Raw genomic sequence first — 20,774 nt, forward strand, 5'->3', positions numbered from 1 at the left:
TCACATATCCCACTTGTTCAAAATATTACTGACCTGAAATTATGCACTTGGGCATCGAACACCTTGATTAGTGGAGAAAATATATTTCTAATTTGAAATTAAAATTTATACCATAATATTTTAGTTCTTTAAAGATCTAAGAGTGGAGTTCTGTTCAGTGAAAGGAAGCTCAGATATGAAAAATTAGTATTTGGCAGGCAAATGCTGGCCATCAGCATAGAGTGGCAGAGCCACTCAGAAGCCAAGAGGCACTGCTGTGAGCCATGGTTGAGACTTCCTCTGGTCAACAGGCAAGAGAGCAAAGGAGTTTTCCCACTCGTTTTCCTTAAATACAGCTCTGCATTGCAGAGGGAGCCAACTCATGGTCCATCTATATTTCAGTTTCTACACCACATTCCAGCACCAGCAATAAAAACCTCCCAACCTTGAACCTTAGAGAGTGGTATTTAAAACAATTCCCTTCCACTTAAGAAAAGTTGATGGTCTTTGGTTACATATTTAATGGCTTGAAATTTTTTTCAGAAAAAAACGTGAAACTATATAAGAAAGATTCAACAAACCATGTGATCCCATCATCCTTATACTACCTCCCAGCATCTTGAGTGTGGCCATTGACCTTGTGGCAGTGAGTTCTTCTCCCTCAGACTTGATTGGCGTACTTAACTGAGCTTGCTGGATATGAAACAGATTCTAATCACATAGTTCACGAGATATTCAAGCAGCATGAAATTACTTACAGCTACCGCAGGAAACAGGGAAGGACGAGTTTCAGTCAAGTTTTCAATTCCATTTTGTGGGGCTTTTTAATATATTTTCTGTCGCCCTTTCCCTTTAAAGTGTGGCTGCCTTCCTCTGGTGTGCGAGGTTGGGTGGCAGCCCAGCTCCCACATCCACGCTCCCACGGGGGGTTCAGGCTAAGGCTGAGAACCAGAACTCTACAAAAACTCAACTCATGGTTTTTTAAATAGTTTATATGGTAAAAATACAGCAAAAAATATTTTTTTTGTTCAAAGAGGAAAAAATATACTGCTATGGTTACGGTTCTAAGGATGACGTGAGATCTCTGGCTCCTCAACCGTGCACTGGAGTGTCGCTGACTTCCACCACGGCTGCTCCAGCTTCAGTCGTTAATCAACGCTAAGATCATACTGTGGAGAGAAGACATTCAGGTCACCCATGTTTCCTGCAGGCATGTCCCACACACACACAGTCCGCTGTGTCCCCATCACATCCCTAAGGCTCATCTAGGGATCTCAACGCCCATTTGAGTAAAAGACGATTATTTACATGGAAAGAAAAGAAAGTCTATGTTGGGGTTTCTAGGTGCCCTGTGTTTTTTTCACTAAAAAATAAGGTAATCACAGTGGGGGTGGAGGATATAACCTAACACCAATATTGGGCTGTCATCTAGGAAAAACAAGCTATGTCCAGGGCAAAAACCAATTCTCTAGCCAGATCTTGGGATGCCAACCCTTTGTATGCCTGCAACCCCGCCTTCCCTCCCAACCTGTCAGCCTAAGACCTTCCTAGTCAGGCGTCTCCTTCCACAACTCATCTCCCACCCGCTGGCTTCCACTGCTGCTCTGGATGGTGAGCTCTTCCCAGACAGCACGCTGACCGGGGCATCGTCACTCATGTTCCAGAACAGCATCCAACCACAGCATCCCAGGCTGCTGGCCCCTACAGAGGGACGTGTGCTGCTCCTTTGTGTCCCTGACACGGTGCAGTCTCAGTAAACCCTCCACTAAAACCACCACAGTCACAAGCTGCCATGTCCATTACTGGGACCAGCTTCGCTCTACTGAGATCACATGATGAAATGCACAGAAATAACCTGGTGTTACTAATGGTATAAGTTGTTTAAAGACTAGTAGTTCAACGTTAACCATACTCAGTGTACTCAGTGCACAGACCAGATTAAGGTATAGTAACCAATACTTTTTTAAAGAATTTTTTTTTAGAGTTTAGGTCAGCACAAACCTCAGTGCTTACAGTCACTATCTCATTTAGTCCACATCAACCGATACGGTAGGCACTATTACTATACATTTTCAGAGGAAGAAATTGAGGCACAGAGAGGTTAAGAAACCTGCCCCAGGTCACACAGTGACTGAGAGGTAGAGCCCAGATGCCCCCACACCAGTAATTAAACAAAAAACCAACAGTGGGTTCTACCAATCTAAAAGAAGATGGCCATTTCCCCCCTTTAATTCTATTTAATAAACGCCGAATCAATGCCATATTTAAGGCACCCAGGCAAGCTGTGGCCACAACACAGAAAGGAGCAACAAAATCCCTGCACTGGAAATCTGATGATTTTGCAAACAAAACCCCTCTTAACAGCAACCAAAAGCAAGGGACATCTGAGATTATTCTTTCATCCTGGTCCCCTGAGCCAGGGGTGACTCAGTGGGTAAGGTAGCAGCGATGAGCCTAAAAACAAGCTCAGAAGAAAGGAGAAAAGAGAAAAGACGAGAAAGCAAGGGTGCAGCGAAGGCGGAATGCAGCTCACTCAGTCAAACCCCTGCCAGATTGCCTGTCATTTCCTTGGTTGTAAAGAACCACACCTTAAACCTGCCCGGACAGCTTCCCGATTCCACTAAGCCCCGTCTTCAGCCCATATCTTCCCACTGCTTGACATTCAGCAACCGAGAGCTAACAGACTGTCACCCATTTTTAATTCTTAAGGCGTCTTGGTCTTCTAAGGAAGACACTGCCCCCTAACCCTACATTAACTCCCAGAAGCGTGACTGCATTCTTCACAGCTGTCCCAAGAAGCTCCTGCTAGCAGACCTGGGAATGGCCACTCGACTCTGTGCTCCAACAAGTAAAACCTGGAGGCTGGGGATTAAGCCCGAGACCCAAGCATGTGCCCTTGACTGGAATCGAACCTGGGACCCTTCAGTCTGCAGGCCGATGCTCTATCCATTGGGCCAAACCCGCTAGGGCGACGTCTGACATTTTTTAAACTGCTCAGTTTCTCTATTCAGTTTCTAATTATTAAGATTCCACTGAGTGATAGAAGTTTCATTCAGTGCAAGTTTTTCCTAACAGCCCTATGCCTATGTGAAAAATTAAAATTCACCTGCAAAAAACTAGGAATGATCTAATTAAGCTCAGATACGAAGGTTAAGCCTGACGTCTAACATCATAAAAGCTTAATCAAGCCATACATGCCAACTCCTTTCCCTCTGCTTTAACTATGGGTCTGTGATAGGTTTAAAAAAAAAAAGTGGCATGTTTATATCTTAAAATATACTGTAATAAATCTAAGTTTATTTTTTTAAAAATATATTTTATTGATTTTTTTTTTTACAGAGAGGAAGAGAGAGGGATAGAGTTAGAAACATCAATGAGAGAGAATCATTGATCAGCTGTCTCTTCCATATCCCCTACTGGGGATGTGCCCGCAACCAAGGTACCTACAAATAAATCTAAGTTTAAAACAGGGCTGCATAAGGCTTCCAGTGTCTGACAGCCAATCCTTCATCTCAATTCTTTTTTTTAATGGCTGTGTCCTGGATGCCCCACACTGAGAATTGGGCCACAACCCAGGCATGTCCCCTGACTGGGAATCGAACTGTGACTTCCTGGTTCATAGGTCGACGTTCAACCATTGAGCCACGCCAAGATTAATTCTTACACTTCCAACCTGTTATAATCAAAGCCTGATGTAATTTTACCAGAATGGACCACTCAGCAGGCTGGAGAAGAGGTATCACACCTCAGTTCCTTATTGCCGAGAAAAATAAGCCAAGCTGGCTGTAAGGTGCTGAGCGCTACTGCCAGGGGTCTGGTATCCCATGAGTGCGGCAATCTTTAGGCTACAAATATTTATACTTAATAACATGCAGTGAGCCGAAACTGGTTTGGCTCAGTGGATAGAGCGTCAGCCTACAGATTGAAGGGTCCCGGGTTCGATTCCGGTCAAGGGCATGTACCTTGGTTGCGGGCACATCTCCAGTGGGGGGTGTGCAGGAGGCAGCTGATCGATGTTTCTCTCTCATCGATGTTTCTAACTCTCTGTCCCTCTCCCTTCCTCTCTGTGAAAAATCAATAAAATATATTTAAAAAAAATAAATAACATGCAGTGAGAACTCACAACTGGACACCAGGGTAGAAAAGAAGTAGCGAAGACAGTTTAAGCAGGTTGACAACTTTACAGCTAAGGAATAACTAACACTAGAGTAACTCCATTGTAGGTCAGACAGAATGCTGACTCAATGACATACATAACAACCTACACACTGCAAAATTTCACATAACTCCCCAGAGCTTGCCATGTCGATGTTAAATCCTACAGTATGGTATCTAACCCATCAGAAGCAGGCATGGGATCCAGGAAAGGCCTGCTTCCAGGCAAACTCACCTGTAAAGATACATGAAGAAACAGAGCAGGTGGAAACCAAGCTTGATCATGGCTTCTTTCATGTGTGACTTCAGCTGCCCTCGATTGTGGATCTCTGTCGGATCAAACACCCCCATGTTTCCACTTGGCACCATAATGAACCTGATGAATTGAAGGACGCACACATATTAGAAGGAAAATCAAATCATCAGCAAAAATATTCAGAACTAAGTAACCAATAATAGTCAACCTTTGAAAGTGAGCTAAGTGCAGCCAAAACCGGTGTGGCTCAGTGGATAGAGCATCGGCCTGCGGACTGAAAGGTCCCAGGTACAATTCTGGTCAAGGGCATGTACCTTGGTTGCATGCACATCCTCAGTAGGAGGTGTGCAGGAGGCAGCTGATCAATGTTTCTCTCTCGTCAATCTCTCTCCCTTCTTCTCTGTAAAAAAAAAAAAAACAATAAAATATATTTTTTAATTTTTTTTTCTTTAAACTTTCCTGACACAAAACAGCAAACAAACAAGACTCACCGATATATATTCCAAGTGGCAACGGGCAGGTTGAGAAGGAAGATGAACCAGTGCAACGAAACGAGCATTAATAAGGTGACAATGGTGTGGCCAATCAGTTCTGGAATGATCCACTGCAAAGGGAGAACAGAGTACACATCTCACTGCCGGGTTCTTCCTGAATGGCATGTCATTTAAAGCTGCATCAACCAACGGTCGGGGAACTTCCGAGCTAGTGTTTCAAGATATTTTTAGACTCAATGTCCCAGATTTGCAAACTGCTGTAACTGCTTAGCCCATGCAGGCACATCAGGGCACAGCCTGCAAAAAAATGCACTTGAACTTCAGCCATGTCTTATCTGTCCTTAGCACATGTTCCATCATTCACTAAGCAGGTATGAATGACAATTGGGGGGGAAATGACAATTGTTACTTTCTATAACCAATATCTATGCTGAAGCCCCTACTCTAATTTGGGACGGTATATCCACATGCATGCTGCCTTTCCTGTCAGAATATCAACCTTAAACATTTTACAACCTCCAGAATCCGGAAGGAAATCATTTCTCTCTCTCTCTCTCACACACACACACAAATACAAAGTGCTTTAACAATTAAAGCTCAAAGTTGAACAGATATGATAATGACCTTAGCTACCAGAATCCCAGCCTGCTGGCTTTCTAGCACTCAGATGCCCTTATCTATGCTCTGGGCTCATTGGACAATGTTCTACTTCTCATGCCTCAACACCATTGTGGGAGGTTCTCAGTTCACCAGAGGTCTTCTCCTAAGAGTAGACATTTTTCTTTTAATTAAAATTAACAGAAGCTAATATTTATGGAGCTTCTAAAAAATCTGAGTTTTACTTCCCTCATCTCTACAAGCAGGGAACCTCAGGTTATATGAACTTTTATCTAGAAAGCTTTCGTCTGCTCATCTCAACTGAATCAGGATCGACGGGTTTCTCTGCATCCAGACAAGCTCTGCAATTCAGAACCTTCTGGCCAATGTAAAGTTCTGATTAGAAACCCAAGGCAAAGTGGCTTTAAAACAAATCAGCTAATTAATTCCATTTCTCAGCAAGCCACCAAGAGAAGGCCTTTCATTCAACAGCAGACAGACTAAGCTTTCTTCCAGGGGGGCGGAGGGTGGGGGGAGAAGAGGGGGTGGTCACACAATCACCCTCCTAAGAAACCTTTACCTAATCTGAGAGACAATCTGTGGACAAAGGCACATGGTCATGATTTAAAAATATTGCGAAACACACAGTTCTACCAGCATTCCAATAAGAGACAAGATGCACTCTGAAATCAAATATGCATGTGGATTATCTATCATGGCCTCACACAGAAAACAGAGAACTGCCCTCAGTGTCAGAAACTGAGCAAAGAGATGTCTTACCTTGTTTAATTTCGAGCAACATGATCTAGCATTAATGTAATCACATTCCAAATCAGACAGTGTAATTATCTGAGGATCAAGTTAAGGAATTTTTAGGCTTCTTTTATAACAAGTATTTGTTTTTAAGTTTCGGAAAAAAATCCCAGTTGCAAGGCAGAAGTAGACTTGACTTGAAAAAGGCTAGTTATTTCCCTAAAGCTCGCTCATTTGACAACGCAATTTTCGCATTTGTGTTCCTTCAACAAATAAATGGTTTTCACAAAATAAGCCTTTCGTTGTGCCCAGTTCTAATGTGACCCATGCAGGACATTCCATCTGAATTTCTCAAATGCCAAACAGTGGCTATAAGAAATGGGGAAAAAAAAAAAAAAAAAAGACCCATAAAAAACAGTGTAAATGTTAAAACCCTGAATTCTCAATAGTAGAGAAATAGTGTTTACTTATGATATAACCATAAAATGCCTTTAAAGACTTAAGGTATTTAAAAAAAGAAAACAGAATACAAAACTATAAATACAGCATGGTCATCTTAGCAGTCCGTATGCTGCAAAAGTTGGGTTACAAATGATCTGTTTTCCTAATATTTTTCTCTATTTCCCACACCTTCTACAATAAACATATATTATACTGTAATTAAGCAAAAAAAAAAATGGTTTTTAGTAAAAAATATAAACTCACAAAGAAACATCTGAGGGACAGACAGACAAAAGGAAAAAATTCTTCAACTGAGGGGCAATGCCTGGGCTTTACTTTAAAATGGCCCACCATTTTTTTTTTTTTAAATAAGCCTAACTACTTTTATTTTATTATTTTTTTAAAATATATTTTATTGATTTTTTTACAGCGAGGAAGGGAGAGGGATAGTTAGAAACATCGATGAGAGAGAAACATCGATCAGCTGCCTCCTGCACACCCCCCACCGGGGATGTGCCTGCAAACAAGGGACATGCCCTTGACAGGAATCGAACCCGGGACCCTTCAGTCTGCAGGCTGATGCTCTATCCACTGAGCCAAAGCGGTCAGGGCTCCTTTGTTTTATTTCTGCCCATGTCCCAAGCATCATTTGCCCAGGATCACAACATGGCAAGGTGTGTCTGCCTTGTTTCCTAACTCAGAATCAATGGCCGCCAGGCCCCAGCAATCACCCTTGGCAATTCCACTCTCATCGGTCCCTCCTCCCGCCTGCCCACGAGCACCCTTTCTCAAACCCAGCTGAACCCTAGAGGCTTCTCACCTTCGCCTTGCCTGTTTCCAACCCACGCTGCCCATTCATCTTCCCAGCTCCCCACTTCATTCCAAATTTCTCAATAGCTCCCTACGGCCTGGAGAATAAGAGTGGAAAGCCTTCTCCTTAACATCCCAGGCTTCCAAAATCTGATCTAATTCCTAATTCGGCCTTTCTACCCTGAGCTTCTACTACCACCACCATCAGCCATTGGCTCCACTTAATCCCATCACCACAGATGTCCTGGGCACACCTTTGCTCTTGCTCGTGTGCGATTACAAATACCCACCCCTTTTCCTTCCTCCTAATCTCCGGAGTTCAAAGTCCAGGAAAACTCCTATCTCTACAGAGTGTCTACCCTGCCCACTTCCCACCACTTGGCTGTAATATTAAGAAAACTAGTTCATGCCGGGATTGGTTTGGCTCAGTGGATAGAGCGTCGGCCTGCAGACTGAAGGTTCCCGGGTTCGATTCTGGTCAAGGGCATGTACCTTGGTTGCGGGCACATCCCTGGTGGGGGGTGTGCAGGAGGCAGCTGATCGATGATTCTCTCTCATCAATGTTTCTGACTCTCTATCCCTCTCTCTTCCTCTCTGTGAAAAATCAATAAAATATATTTTAAAAAAAGAAGGAAAACTAGTTCAACTATCCAAAAACACAGTCATACAATAGGCTGAATTCCATCAAAACACACCCTGACTGTGCTTCCCTGTCAAACATTCCACCTAACGTTCTCTATGTATGTTAAACTGGTATTGGCCAAGGCTATTTTAAGATATCGAGCCTGATTTTCCAAACTGCAAAACGAGAAACCCGTTTCATTTCCCTGAGTGTGAGCTCCAGTTCCTCCGTCACAAGAGGGACACAGGTCATCAAAACGCAGGTGACTGCACCAGAGGAAGGTGGAGCAATGGTTACACAGGCACCAGGGAAGTAAAAACCTCCGCACGTTTCAAAGAGAAAATCAGCCCTAACCAGTTTGCTCAGTGGGTAGAGCATTGGCCTGCGAACTGAAAGAAGTCCCAGGTTCAATTCCAGTCAAAGGCACATGCCAGGGTTGTGGGCTTGATTCCCAGTGGGGGACTTGCAGGAGGCAGCCAATCCATGATTCTCTCTCATTCTGAATGTTTCTACCTCTCTCTCCCTCTCCCTTCCTCTCTGAAATCAATAAAAATATATTTAAAAAACAAATAAAGAGAAAACGAAGACTTAAGAGAGGTGAAGTAACATGCACGGCGAATATCCAGCTAAGCAAGGAGGCCCCACATCAAACTCTTCTCCATAATAATGGATGAAGCCTCACTCGGTAAAGCCGCCCTAAAGCCAGGATGCTCAGGCCAACCAAAGGTTTAAATCTGCCGAACTCCGTGTGGCTCAGTGGATAGAGCGTTGGCCTGCACACTGAAGGGTCCCAGGTTCGATTCTGATCAAGGGCATGCACCTTGGTTGAGGGCACATCCCCAGTAGGGGTTGGTGTGCAAGAGGCAGCTGATCAATGATTCTCTTTCTTCGATGTTTCTCTCTCTCTCTCTTCCTCTCTGTAAAAAATCAATAAAATATATTTTTAAAAGAATCTGTCCCACAAGGTTTCCAAGGGAAGGACAATGCAGCTCCTCGGGCGTTTTTCCTGGTTCATATTTAATGACTTCAATGAATTGGGCGACAACTAAGACTAAGACGCTCTCTCAAGGGCGGGAAGAGCTACAGCGCACGCAGCTCCTGGGGGGCCGGTAACCCCCATTGTGGGCCTGGCAATGCAGCTGGAATGCTGTCACAGGGAGAGCTACACACGACACACTGAAGTTCCGAACACGGAGGGACCCAGGAAAATGGGTAAGTTGAGGAACGGCCTGGGAACGGTATAGCACGTGCACAGGTACTACCTTCACAGATCAGCAGCCGCCAGGGACAACCGAAAGCATGCACTGCAGATGGTTTTTAAAATGCATCCTTGCCCTAGCTGGTTTGGCTCAGTGGATAGAGCGTCAGCCTGCAGACCAAAGAGTCCCAGGTTCGATTCTGGTCAAGGGCATGTACCTTGGTTGCAGGCACATCCCCGGTAGGAGGTGTGCAGGAGGCAGCTGATCGATGTTTCTAACTCTATTCCTCTCTGTAAAAAAAATCAATAATATATATATATATATTTTTTAAATAAAAATAAAATGCATCTTCCCAACCCTTCCTACAACACGGCACCGGGAAGTGGGTACTGCACCCGTTTTGTTTTGTTTTTAAAGAATCAACTCCTGGGCCTGCAAGGTCCCTCCCAAGTTCCCAAACCCGCGAGAACAAAGGGGTGAGCTGGCAGGGGGCGGGTAGTGTCCAGAGAAAGCCCAGAGGCGGCAAAGCGCCTCGGCTCGCCCCCACGCCCTCGGGGTCCAGGAGCGAGCACCCCAGGACCTGGGCACTGGCTCTCGGGACACCCCGCATCCGACAAAGGATCCGACCCTGGGGATCCCCCCCAAAAAAAACCCGCCAGCCGGTCTCTCCAGGGCCACCAGGGAGGGCCACCCGCGCCCCCCTCTCCTCTGAAGCCCTGACCAGGCCAAGGTGCCCCGATCCGGGCAGGGCTGCGGTCCGGGCATCGCGGGGGCGAGCGGCGGCGGGCAGGCCGGGCCCGGGCGCCCCGCGAGAGGCCCGCTCGGACCCGCGGCCCGGGCTCGCCACACCCACCCCGGTCCCGGCGGCCCGCACCCTCCCTCCCACGCACCTGCCCGGGTCCCCACCACCGGGGCCCAGCCTCAGCCCGTCCCCCCGGCGGCGGCGGGCCCCGCGGAGGCCTCCGCCCGCCTCAGCCAAGGATACGAAGTACACGGAGAGGAAGATGAGCGCGCAGCAGTCGAGGAGAGAGAAGACGAACACCACCGCCTCCATCCTCCTCCTCCTCCTCCTCCACAAGCCGCCGCCGCCGGTCCTTCCTTAAACCGGTTCGGGTGCCCCGACCCGCCCCACCCCGCCCTGACTGGGGCGTGTAATCCATTCTGCCGGGCGCGCGGCATGCCGGGAGCTGTAGTCCGTTTTTAAAAACCGCCTTGCTCCCGGTGCATGCTGGGAAGTGTAGTTCATTGGGGGCGAGTACCTGTCTAAGAGGTGGTGGGCTAGGGGTCTCTCTATGTCAAGGAATTAACCAAGGAGAATTTTACTGAATGGTTGTCATCTTCTGGATACACGGTAGCATTTTTTTGCCTTGTGAGAATTTTTCTTTTTTTTAAAAAAAAATATGTTTTTAATATAATAGAGCGTCGGCACGCAGACTGAAGGGTCCCAGGTTCGATTCCAGTGAAGGGCATGTACTTTGGTTGTGGGCACATCCCCAGTGGGGGGCGTGCAGGAGGCAACTGATCAATGTTTCTCTTTCATCGATGTTTCTAGCTCTCTATCCCTCTCCCTTCCTCTCTGTAAAAAAAAATCGATAAAGTATATTTTTTTTAAAATGATCATGCTGGATCAAGAGGCAAACATCAGGACTGTCCTGAGTAAATGAGCACATAGGTCAACCTAAGAATAAAGCACACTTAGACAAGAGGCTGTTTGCAAAACTTTGCAGGGGCTGGGCCTGGTGGAACCAAGGTATGAGGAACAGGAGGTGAAATATGCCACCACCACCAGGTGGGGCTGCACCTTTAAAAAACGGAGGACAGCCGAGACCGGCTTGGCTCAATGGATAGAGCGTCGGCTTGGGGACAGAAGGGACCCGGGTTCGATTCCGGTCAAGGGCATGTACCTTGGTTGCGGGCATATCCCCAGTAAGGGGTGTGCAAGAGGCAGCTGATCGATGACTCTCTCTCATGGATGTTTCTAGCTCTCTGTCTCTCTCCCTTCCTCTCTGTACAAAATCAATAAAATATATTTTAAAAATAAATAAATAAATAAAAAATAAAAAACGGAGGACATTTGCCCTGGCTGGTATGGCACAGTTGGTTGGAGCCTCCTTCCAGGAAGGTGGCAGGTTCAATTCAATTCCCTGGGGTGTGCGGGAGGCAACTGACAACTGATGGATGTTTCTCTCTCACATCAATGTTTCTCTCTCCATCTTCCTTCAGCTCTGAAATAAATAAAAATACACACACATATAAATGTATTTTAAATATATATATATATATATATATATATATATATACACACACACACACACTTTATATATATTATATATATAATAGGTGCCATTCCAGAGCACTTCAGGTCTATCTATATGGGCTACATCATTTGCAGGGGCAAATACATATCTATAATAATAAAAAACGTAATATCCTAATTAGATATTTAGATGTGCAGGAGGCAGCTGATAGATGTTTCTCTCTCATCAATGTTTTAACTCTCTCTCCCCCTCTCCCTTCCTCTCTGTAAAAAAAAAAAAAAAAAAAAAAAAATCAATAAAAAATATATTTTTTTAAATGGCATAAGTTAAGTTACTAGAAAAGCAAGCCATAGGGTGGCGGTGGGTTTTTATCTTTTTTTTTTTTCCTATCGTCCCAGGTGTCTGCAAAGCTTCCGGTTTTGTTCAGATTCTAGGCCAAGATTAACTTTGCACCCGCATAGAGGTGTGGCTGGAACGGTCGGGGTAAAATAAATAAAAGCAAGTTTACCAACAGGCGCCTATGGTAGAGCCTGACTGGACCCTCCTCCCCGCAGCCGCCGCGTGTGTTTGTTCGCACCGCTGGGAACAATAAAGTTGAGCTTGTTCAAAGGGGTCCTTGTCATCCAGGGGCTGTCGCCGGAGCCTGCACAATAAGGCTCCTAGAAACTCCCTGATGGTTTTCCAAGCCTGCCAGTTCTTCTCAGGTGGTTTATCCCTCGCCCGCGGGACACACATCCCGTGGGGAGCCGCGCGCGCCAGGCCGGCTGGGGCTCATTTCGGGCGCAGCTGGTCCGGCGATTGCTGCGGGCAGCCCCGAGGAAGGACCCCCCCCTCCCATCCGGATCACGTGACGCAGCGTCCCGGCCGTGGCGGCGGAGACAGAAGGCATGAAGCCCAGGCCAGCAGGTTTCGTGGATAATAAGCTGAAGCAGCGAGTCATCCAGGTGGGCCTCATACAGGGGTCCGCGCCCTCTGCCCACGGCGCCTTCCAGGGCGGCCCCCACGTCGGGATGGACGAGCCACCCGCCCCGGGGGGGCGGTAGGCAGCTCCGCTCCGCCGCCCGCGGTGCAGGGCCTGCGCTCCCGCCGGGGTTTCTAGGACCCGCCGGGATGCAAGGGCGGGTCCCAGGTTCGATTCCGGTCAAGGGCCGGTACCTTGGTTGCAGGCACGTCCCCAGTAGGGGGTGTGCAGGAGGCAGCTGATGGATGATTCTCCCTCATAGATGTTTCTAATTCTCTGTCCCTGTCTCTTCCTCTCTGTAAAAAATCAATAAAATATTTTTAATATATACATATTCTTAATAAATAAAGTTTCTGAGTTTGAAATGTTGAGTGTTTATATTTATCCTATTTTCTGTTTTAGTACCTCACCAGTAACAGATGTGGCAAATACGTGGACCCTGGAATCATGGCATCTGACTTACAAAGGATGTACAGGTAAAGAAATAGAGTCTGCGGGTTCTTGCTTTTCTTTCCTTTTGTTCCATTGTTGTTTGTTGTTTCTCTCCTATCATTTTTAAACTTCCCACCCTCCTGCCTAAATTTCCCGTTGATATTAATAACTGCTCACATTCGTTCTCCAGTCCTTAAGTTCAGAATTCAACTTAAGTAACTAGTATACATTTACCAATCACGGATTATAGGCACAGAGCTATCTTTGCTACTAGGGGTAATGGCTACATCTTATCTTTCAGTACCTTATTGTCTGGTCAGGAATGTTACTTCTTTTCCTGCTTCATTAAAAAAAAAATTCAGCCATCAGGCATGATCTCCCTCAGCTTCCTGACTGTCAGAAATGTGTCACTCAGCGTGGACGGCTACAGGGGAGTTTCGGTTTGCAGATGGTTGTGTTCTCCTATGTCTTCACATGTGTCTTTCCTCTGTATATAAGTGTCTATCCTACTCTCCTCCTCTTACAAAGACACCAGTCTCATTGGATTAAGTCCCATCCATGTGACCTCATTTTATGAGTTACATATTTGAAGGTCCTGGTTCCAAATACAGTCACGTTCTGAGGTACTCGGGGTTGGAACTTCATCGTATGCATTTTGGAGGGACACAACTCAGTTCACAACCCTCTGCCTCTTGCCTTCGCAAGCTTAATCCTTCTCGTTTACAAGTAAAAGAGCAGGAACCCCAGAAATCTTAACCCATTTCAATCTCAATTCTAACTCCAAAATCACATCTAAATCTCATCTAATTCAAGTATGGTGTGACTGGAGCTATAATTCATTCTGAGGCGGAGTTCCTCCCCAGCTGTGAACCCGGAAAATTAGACAAGTTATCGGCCACCAAAATACAATGGTGGCCCTTGCTGGTATGGTTCAGTTGGTTGAGCATCTTCCCATGCACCTAGAGGTCACTGGTTCGATTCCCAGACAGGGAACATTCCTGAGTTGCAGGCTCAATCCGCTGTAGAGGGTGTGCAAGAGGCAGCCAACTGATGGTTCTCTCTCATTGATAATTCTCCCTCTCCCTTCCTCTTTCAGAAATCAGTAAAAACATATTTTTTAAAACATTTTTTTTATATATTTTATTGATTTTTTTACAGAGAGGAAAAGAGAGAGATAGAGAGTTAGAAACATCGATGAGAGAGAAACATCGACCAGCTGCCTCCTGCACACCCCCCACTGGGGAGGTGCCCGCAACCAAGGTACATGCCTTTGACCGGAATCGAACCTTTCATTTCACAGGCCGACATTCTATCCACTGAGCCAAACCAGTTTCGGCAGTAAAAACATATTTTTAAAAAGACAAAATACAGTAGTGGACAGGTATAGGATAGACATTTTCATTCCAAAACGGAGAAATTGGAAAGAAGGGGTTATGGTGCCAAACCAGTCTGAAACGGAGTAGCATGAATTCCACTAGGTTTCAATCCTGTGGCTCAGGGCCATGACCTGTGGGCTTGTCTGTGCTCATGGGGTTCATGGTGGCAGTGACAGCTCTGCCAGCCTCTGAGCCTCCTGGGGAGTGTGTCCCCCCCCCCTTTTTTTTTTTTTAAAGGAGGATGCATGGTTCCAGTTGCTTAGCTCTTTTGGCCTGTTCTGTAGAATATCAAGAAAAATTATAGTTGTAAAAGTGTAAATTCCAAAGTTGTTTGAAAACAGGTTTATGGCCAGTGAAACTACAATGGCACAATTATATATTCATGCAAACTTATGTGGGGGAGACCCCAGTACTAAACTTCTGCTCTCTCTTTCAGCATAGACTACGGTCGAAGAAAAAGGAATGCTTTTAGGATTCAGGTAGAAAAAGGTGAGTCTATTCGTGTTACAAATGAATCATTAATAGAATTACAGAATAGTTTTAGCTCATGGCCTCTTTCTTTTTGTTTCAGTATTTAGCATCATTACCAATGAGCAGGAACTTAAGAATATAACAGAATTAGAAGATGGACATCTGGCAAAAAGAGCAAGACAAGGTGAAGAGGATAATGAGTAAGGATTTCGGGGCTGAGGGGTTTTTCCTATCTAGCACGTGAATCTGATCACGTTCTGTTTCTACCCATAAGACTTTGAGGGGCTCTTCATTGCCCAGGAGGCGCTGTAGTACAACACTTACCTCTGTGTTTTCTTGTTTTAATTAGTATTTCTTTAGGATGTAAGAGAAAAGCCTTTACAATTTTTTTTTTCCCCTTTTCACTCAGGTATACTGAAAGCTATTCAGATGATGATTCAGATATAGAAGATTACCCAGATCCACAGGTAACATTTAATGGACATACTTAGATTCTTTTAAAAAACAAGATCAACCTCCTTAGAGAAAAATCCAGTGAGAAATACAAATGACAGACTTTGAACATCTTCATAGAAACAATTAAATACTTCCTGTGTACAGTGTTAGTGAACTCTGGGGTAAACTGTTGTGCCCATATTTGTTTTGATAGCCTGTTATAAAAACAGGGGAAAAGAAGGGAAGAGATAGGCCATATACAGGGCAGACATGTACAGAAAGGGGAATTCATAGCAAAAATGGAAAGGATGCTTTTTCTGCCAGAGTTAACGTTACCAACAAATAGACTTGGATTAAAGAAAAGCATGGGAATAATATGTAAAATTACTTGTAACTTACTCTTTTCCCCCCCCCATTGTTACTTCAGTTTTTTAATTTATTAATAACATGATGATACTCAGATATATGTTATCTAGTTTTTAATTGATGGGATAGTAGTGACTTTCATTGACTGCCTACCAGCTCATTTTCCTACTTGCTTCTGTAATTTTTTTTAGAATTCTTATTTAGTTTTATTTAACTGCCAATTATGAATTGGTACATTAACTTGGAGTGGCAAGGAGATACACCTTTTTGGGTAGTAAATATTTGTGTTGAAATCATCTCATTGCAAACACCTATTTTTTCTGACTATGTAAATGTTACGAGAGAAGTTGTTGGAAGCATAAAGTAGAAAATGTGTTGATATAGACTGTTAGACCTTCATGAGTACTTACTGAGTAACTTATGCTAAAATCATGTTTCTCCCAGTTGGCAAATCAGATGAACTCTTCCTTGCTCTCCTTATATCGGAAAGGAAACCCGGATTCTGTTGCAAATACTCCCGAGGGGGAGCAAAGAGAAAGCAGCGGTTCAGCACCATCTGTAGCGTCCAAAACCAGCTCCATTCCGTCGAAGACCCCGGCCAGGGGCTCTGAAGGAGGCTGGTTCATTGACAGAACTCCAGGTGGAAAGAAAGACAGTTTTTTCTTGGACCTATCAGAGGAGACAAGTAATAATAAGAAGCCATCATCTGAAATAGAGGTATTTTTATAGTGATATTTTAGCAACTGTGCCCATTGGGTCCATGGTGGCAGTGGCAGCTCTGCCAGCCTCTGAGCCTCCTGGGGAGTCCTCTTAGCATCTCTAAGAGGTTTCCAAGAACCAAGCCTTTTGCTTTGCCAAAATCTCGTTGGATTAGTAATGGATCTTCTTCAAATCCCTTTGCTTTAATCATCCAGGGTTCCAAAGAGCCGTCTCTTCTGGAGAGTGATAAGAAAAGGAAAGGCAGGTTAAAGAGCAAAGGAAGCAAAAGGAAGAAAGAGGATCTCCAGGAAGTCGACGGAGAAATAGAAGCTGTCCTGCAAAAGAAAGGTGCGGTGCAGGTCTGCGGGCGGTGGGGGCCGTGCTTGCTTTGAGGGAGGCATCACTCTCCCAGGCTGACCTGCCTGGGGACCTTCCATGTGCAGAGACACTTATTAGAAAATGTGTCAGTAGCTAATGGGTCTTTGTATACTTAATTATTAAATATAATTCTGAGTTGCTACTGAATCACTAATCTTTTCCCTTCCTCCCTTTTCGTTTACCAGCTAAAGCCAGGGGGCTAGACTTCCAGACCTCCAGCGTGAAGTTTGAAGATGTTGGAGGCAATGATGAGACACTAAAGGTTATTCAGATTCAGAATTTTACTCCCAGTGGGTATTGCTGATCAGTTATGCAAATCAAGTCCCTGTCTTTGTTTCTAATAGGAACTGGGGGTAGGAAAGGAGACTGGGAAGGGGAGAAGAGCACACTTAACTTGTACCCTGTAGGGCAGGGGTCTTCAAACTACGGCCCGAGGGCCACATGCGGCCCGCAGAGGAGTCTGATCCGGCCCGCCAGGTTTTTTGGGCAGTGAGCGCAGCCGAGGTGTTACAGTAGGAATTAGTAGTTCATATAGTCCGGCCCTCCAGCTCTCTGAGGGACCGTGATCTGGCCCCCACTTTAAAAAGTTTGAGGACCCCTGCTGTAGGGTATTGAGGGATAGAAGCAGCATAATAGCTTCAACTTTGTCACCACTTTCATTGTAGTGTGCATTAGCCACATGCTTCATCATTTATAAGTGCTGGTATTTAAGAGTAGTCATAATAATGGTTCCTGCTTATTTTTAGTGTCGGCTCTATTCCAGTTCCCTGCTAGTTATTTCTCAATTCATCTGCAAGGTAGACGTTAGGAAATGGAAGCTGAGCGATGTTACCACTGAGGTCATACAGTGGGTACCGGAGCTGGAAGTCAAGCTCAGGTCTAAATCCAAAGCATAGACTGACTCCTATATCTTGCTGCTCCCAAGAACAGGACGTTTCATTCCGTGCTGATTCTCGCTCCCTTGGCCTGGGAAAGACCTCTGTGCTGTTTCTTCCCTGCTAGGAAGTCTGCAAGATGCTCATCCACATGCGTCACCCGGAGGTGTACCAGCACCTGGGCGTCACGCCGCCGCGGGGAGTTCTCCTCCACGGGCCGCCAGGCTGCGGGAAGACGTTACTGGCACACGCGATCGCTGGGGTGAGGTTCGCTGGCACTTGGTTGCTTTTGTTATTTTTGTTGTTCGTTTGTTTTTACTTTTTGATTAACTTGAACCAGACTTGGCATAGTCTCAAGAGGACTGATTCCTCCTCCACTATTGTACCTCTTTCATGCTGCTGTTCACGAGATGCTATTTTTTTAATCTTTTTGTCGTCATTATTTTTTTAAAACTTTTATTCCTTTATTGATTAAGGTATTACATATGTGTCCTTATCGCCCCATTGCCTCCCCTATAATGGCATCTTTAAAATTACTTTGTCAATGTGCCTGAATTAAATCATAGATTTTTTAAATAAAGTTTTCTATCAGATCAATGCAAAAAGATATTTCTCAGGAAATTCGTCATTTTAAAAATGTAATTACGAGAGGCACTGACTACGGACAAAGTAGGGAAGTGAAAATTAAAAAATGTGTTCATTCCTTTATATGTTTGTGCACAGGAACTTGACCTTCCGATTCTCAAAGTAGCTGCTACAGAGATTGTGTCGGGAGTGTCCGGAGAGTCCGAACAGAAGCTGAGAGAACTGTTTGATCAAGCGCTGGTGAGTTAGTTCATGCGTAATGGCAGGCTGGACATTGTATAAGGTTATAGTGAAGATCCTGTTTCCTCAGATATTACTATTACCCATTCACTGGCCATGCTTTTGTAAACATGGTAGTTTTTGCTACCCATGATGGCAGAATATTTACACTTGATCATAGCCGAAAGGCTGAGAAATGATGATGGCTATTTATTTAAAGTAGATTTACTGATACGGACCATTGGATAAAATAATCTGTTGAATCTGAAATCGAAGATAAATTGGTGAGACGTTCTGTGCTACATGCCCAGTAGCATATGCTGAAAAGAGATTATCTTTGTGATAATTTCTTTCGATTTCACTTTTCACAATTTAGGATTGCCAAACACCTTTTAAGCAATGTGAAAAATTTTAGCATTAGGATGATCGCATTATAAAAGCAACCTTAGGAATACCAGCATAAACTCTTCTGTGTTTGCATAATTAAAGCTGTGAAAAGATAGTTCTGTAGGAGAGAAATTCCAGCTTGGACTTTATCCTGGTTGGAATTCATGTCATTAAATTTGTACGCTTAAGAACTTCTGAGAAAGATGACAGGTGGGTCCAGTTAAAGTTTTCGCGTCCATACAGTGTCCTCATTAATTGTCTGAACTTTCGGGTCTGAAGCATAAGTTCATTCCTTGTGCCACCCCTTAGTAACTGTGGAATCTCAGACAAGATATTTAACTATTCTAACCTTTAGCTTTCTTGCTAGTAAACTAGGTTAATTGTCCTACTCACGTCTCCTGGGGTGGTTGAAAGCATTGAAGGAGAGGATTCTCCTAAAACCTTTTATGTGGTGTCTGAGCTCTTTGGTCTCAGGGACGCCTCGTGTAACGCTCATGTGTCCAGTAGTCTTAAGTGCCTCTCTGCGAGGTACTACACAGTGGTCATCAGCGGGGCTGGGAGGAGAACCAGCTAGTGAGGGGCCAAATCTCTTTCCTTTTAAGTTGCGTGGTTTTGAGTCTTAGCCGGGCTCAGAGTCTGACTCAACATAATGTCGCTCCTCGCCACTGAATAACTCAGAATGAGCTGTGTTTTAGCTTGTGTACATAGGTATTTTTATCTAACGTTTTTATTTTAACTGATCCCTATCTACTTGTCTCTGTTTTTATTGGGTAAATATGTTGACCTTACCATTTTAAACATTTTGGAGAGTACAGTTCTGTGGCATTAAGTACACTCATGTTGCTCTGTAACCATCACCCTCCTCCGTCTTCAGGAGTTTTCATCTTTCCAAACTGAAGCTCTACCCATTAAACCCTCTAACTCCCCATTTCCCATCCTTCCAGCACCTACAACTGCCTTTCTGCTTCTGTCCCTACCAGTTTGACTACTCCAGTTGCTTATATTATATCCTAACTTTTTCTACCTTAACTCTTATTTAGTGTATATTTTTATTTATTTATATATTTTAAAACATTTTATTGATTTTTTACAGAGAGGAAGAGGGATAGAGAGTTAGAAGCATCAATGAGAAACATCAATTGGCTGCCTCTTGCACACTCCCCACTGGGGATGTGCTCGCAACCAAGGTACATGCCCTTGACCGGAATCGAACCCGGGACCTTTCAGTCTGCAGGCCGATGCTCTATCCACTGAGCCAAACCGGTTTCAGCTAGTGTATATTTTTTAAAAGATGAAAGATGCTCATTCTCCACACAGCTGCCTGGGAACATGGCCACCTTCCTGAGTCTGGGTACCTTCCAAGGCAGCCGCTTAAGTTCTGAAGATGGTTGGATGGTTGCACAGAGTGGCAACATATCCAGTGCCATTAAACTGTGCCCTTAAAATGCTTACGATAGTAATTTTATGGTTATTTTACTACATAAAAATAAATTAAAAATAAAGCCTCTAGTCTTCCTAAATATTACTGATAGCAGATTCTAGAACAAAGCTTAAGATATTTTTACATCTATAGGAATACATATAACATTTGTAGTAAGCCTAGATTTTCTTAAAGTTAAAATTTATATATTATAGAATAGCAAATATGCCTAATTTACAAAAGAATTGGGTCCATTTATCATCACAAAACATGGATTGATGAGACACTTGAAATTTGTTCTCTTACATGGAGTCTCGTTTAAGCATCTTGTTTCTCTTAAGTCAGATAAGACATACACTGTGACTGCCTTCTTTAGGGTTATTGTTTTGATGAGTGATACTTGAATGTGAAAATTTGTAAAACTATAGTTAATGGCTGAAACCTGTTTGGCTCAATGGATAGAGCGTCGGCCTGCGGACTGAAAGGTCCCAGGTTCGATTACGGTCAAGGGCATGTACTTTGGTTGCGGGCACATCCCCAGTAGGGGGTGTGCAAGAGGCAGCTAATTGATGTTTCTCTCTCATCGATGTTTCTAACTCTCTATCC

General features: G+C 44.4%; 2 protein-coding genes across 4 annotated transcripts in view; one reads left to right on the plus strand and one right to left on the minus strand.

Annotated features, from left to right (window-relative positions):
• Window positions 1–953: 953 nt before the first annotated feature.
• Window positions 954–10,476, minus strand: CNIH4 (cornichon family member 4). The gene is made up of 5 exons (XM_084868800.1): window positions 10,292–10,476; window positions 6,262–6,330; window positions 4,882–4,994; window positions 4,370–4,510; window positions 954–1,148 (listed from the first exon to the last, which is right to left on the minus strand). Exons 1-5 carry the CDS (start codon window positions 10,358–10,360, stop codon window positions 1,121–1,123), a joined length of 420 nt encoding a protein of 139 aa, XP_084724926.1. The 5' UTR covers window positions 10,361–10,476; the 3' UTR covers window positions 954–1,120.
• A 1,931-nt stretch (window positions 10,477–12,407) lies between these two features.
• Window positions 12,408–20,774, plus strand: part of NVL (nuclear VCP like) — a 31,215-nt gene continuing 22,848 nt past the window's right edge. For 2 of the 3 annotated variants that reach the window (XM_084868870.1, XM_084868871.1), the window contains exons 1-10: window positions 12,408–12,508; window positions 12,928–13,001; window positions 14,770–14,822; window positions 14,905–15,004; window positions 15,214–15,271; window positions 16,050–16,322; window positions 16,520–16,652; window positions 16,868–16,944; window positions 17,685–17,819; window positions 18,281–18,382. In XM_084868870.1, the coding sequence (XP_084724996.1) occupies window positions 12,452–12,508; window positions 12,928–13,001; window positions 14,770–14,822; window positions 14,905–15,004; window positions 15,214–15,271; window positions 16,050–16,322; window positions 16,520–16,652; window positions 16,868–16,944; window positions 17,685–17,819; window positions 18,281–18,382 (1,062 nt within the window). In that variant the 5' untranslated portion in view covers window positions 12,408–12,451. Of the gene's footprint in view, window positions 12,509–12,927; window positions 13,002–14,769; window positions 14,823–14,904; window positions 15,005–15,213; window positions 15,272–16,049; window positions 16,323–16,519; window positions 16,653–16,867; window positions 16,945–17,684; window positions 17,820–18,280; window positions 18,383–20,774 lie in introns of those variants that run through there. The other variant, XM_084868872.1, reaches the window with a different exon arrangement.

This window comes from Pipistrellus hanaki (genome assembly GCF_964339955.1).
Source record: "Pipistrellus hanaki genome assembly, chromosome: 20".
In the NCBI taxonomy this organism is placed as follows: Eukaryota; Metazoa; Chordata; class Mammalia; order Chiroptera; family Vespertilionidae; genus Pipistrellus; species Pipistrellus hanaki.

Excerpts from the sequence above, each read along its gene's own strand:
- CNIH4 (XM_084868800.1), bottom strand. The coding sequence starts at position 10,360 with ATGGAGGCGGTGGTGTTCGTCTTCTCTCTCCTCGACTGCTGCGCGCTC. Across the intron at positions 6,331-10,291 it reads TCTTCCTCTCCGTGTACTTC|ATAATTACACTGTCTGATTT; the intron begins GTATCCTTGGCT and ends CTTGATCCTCAG. Across the intron at positions 4,995-6,261 it reads GTTGCTCGAAATTAAACAAG|TGGATCATTCCAGAACTGAT; the intron begins GTAAGACATCTC and ends CTCCCTTTGCAG.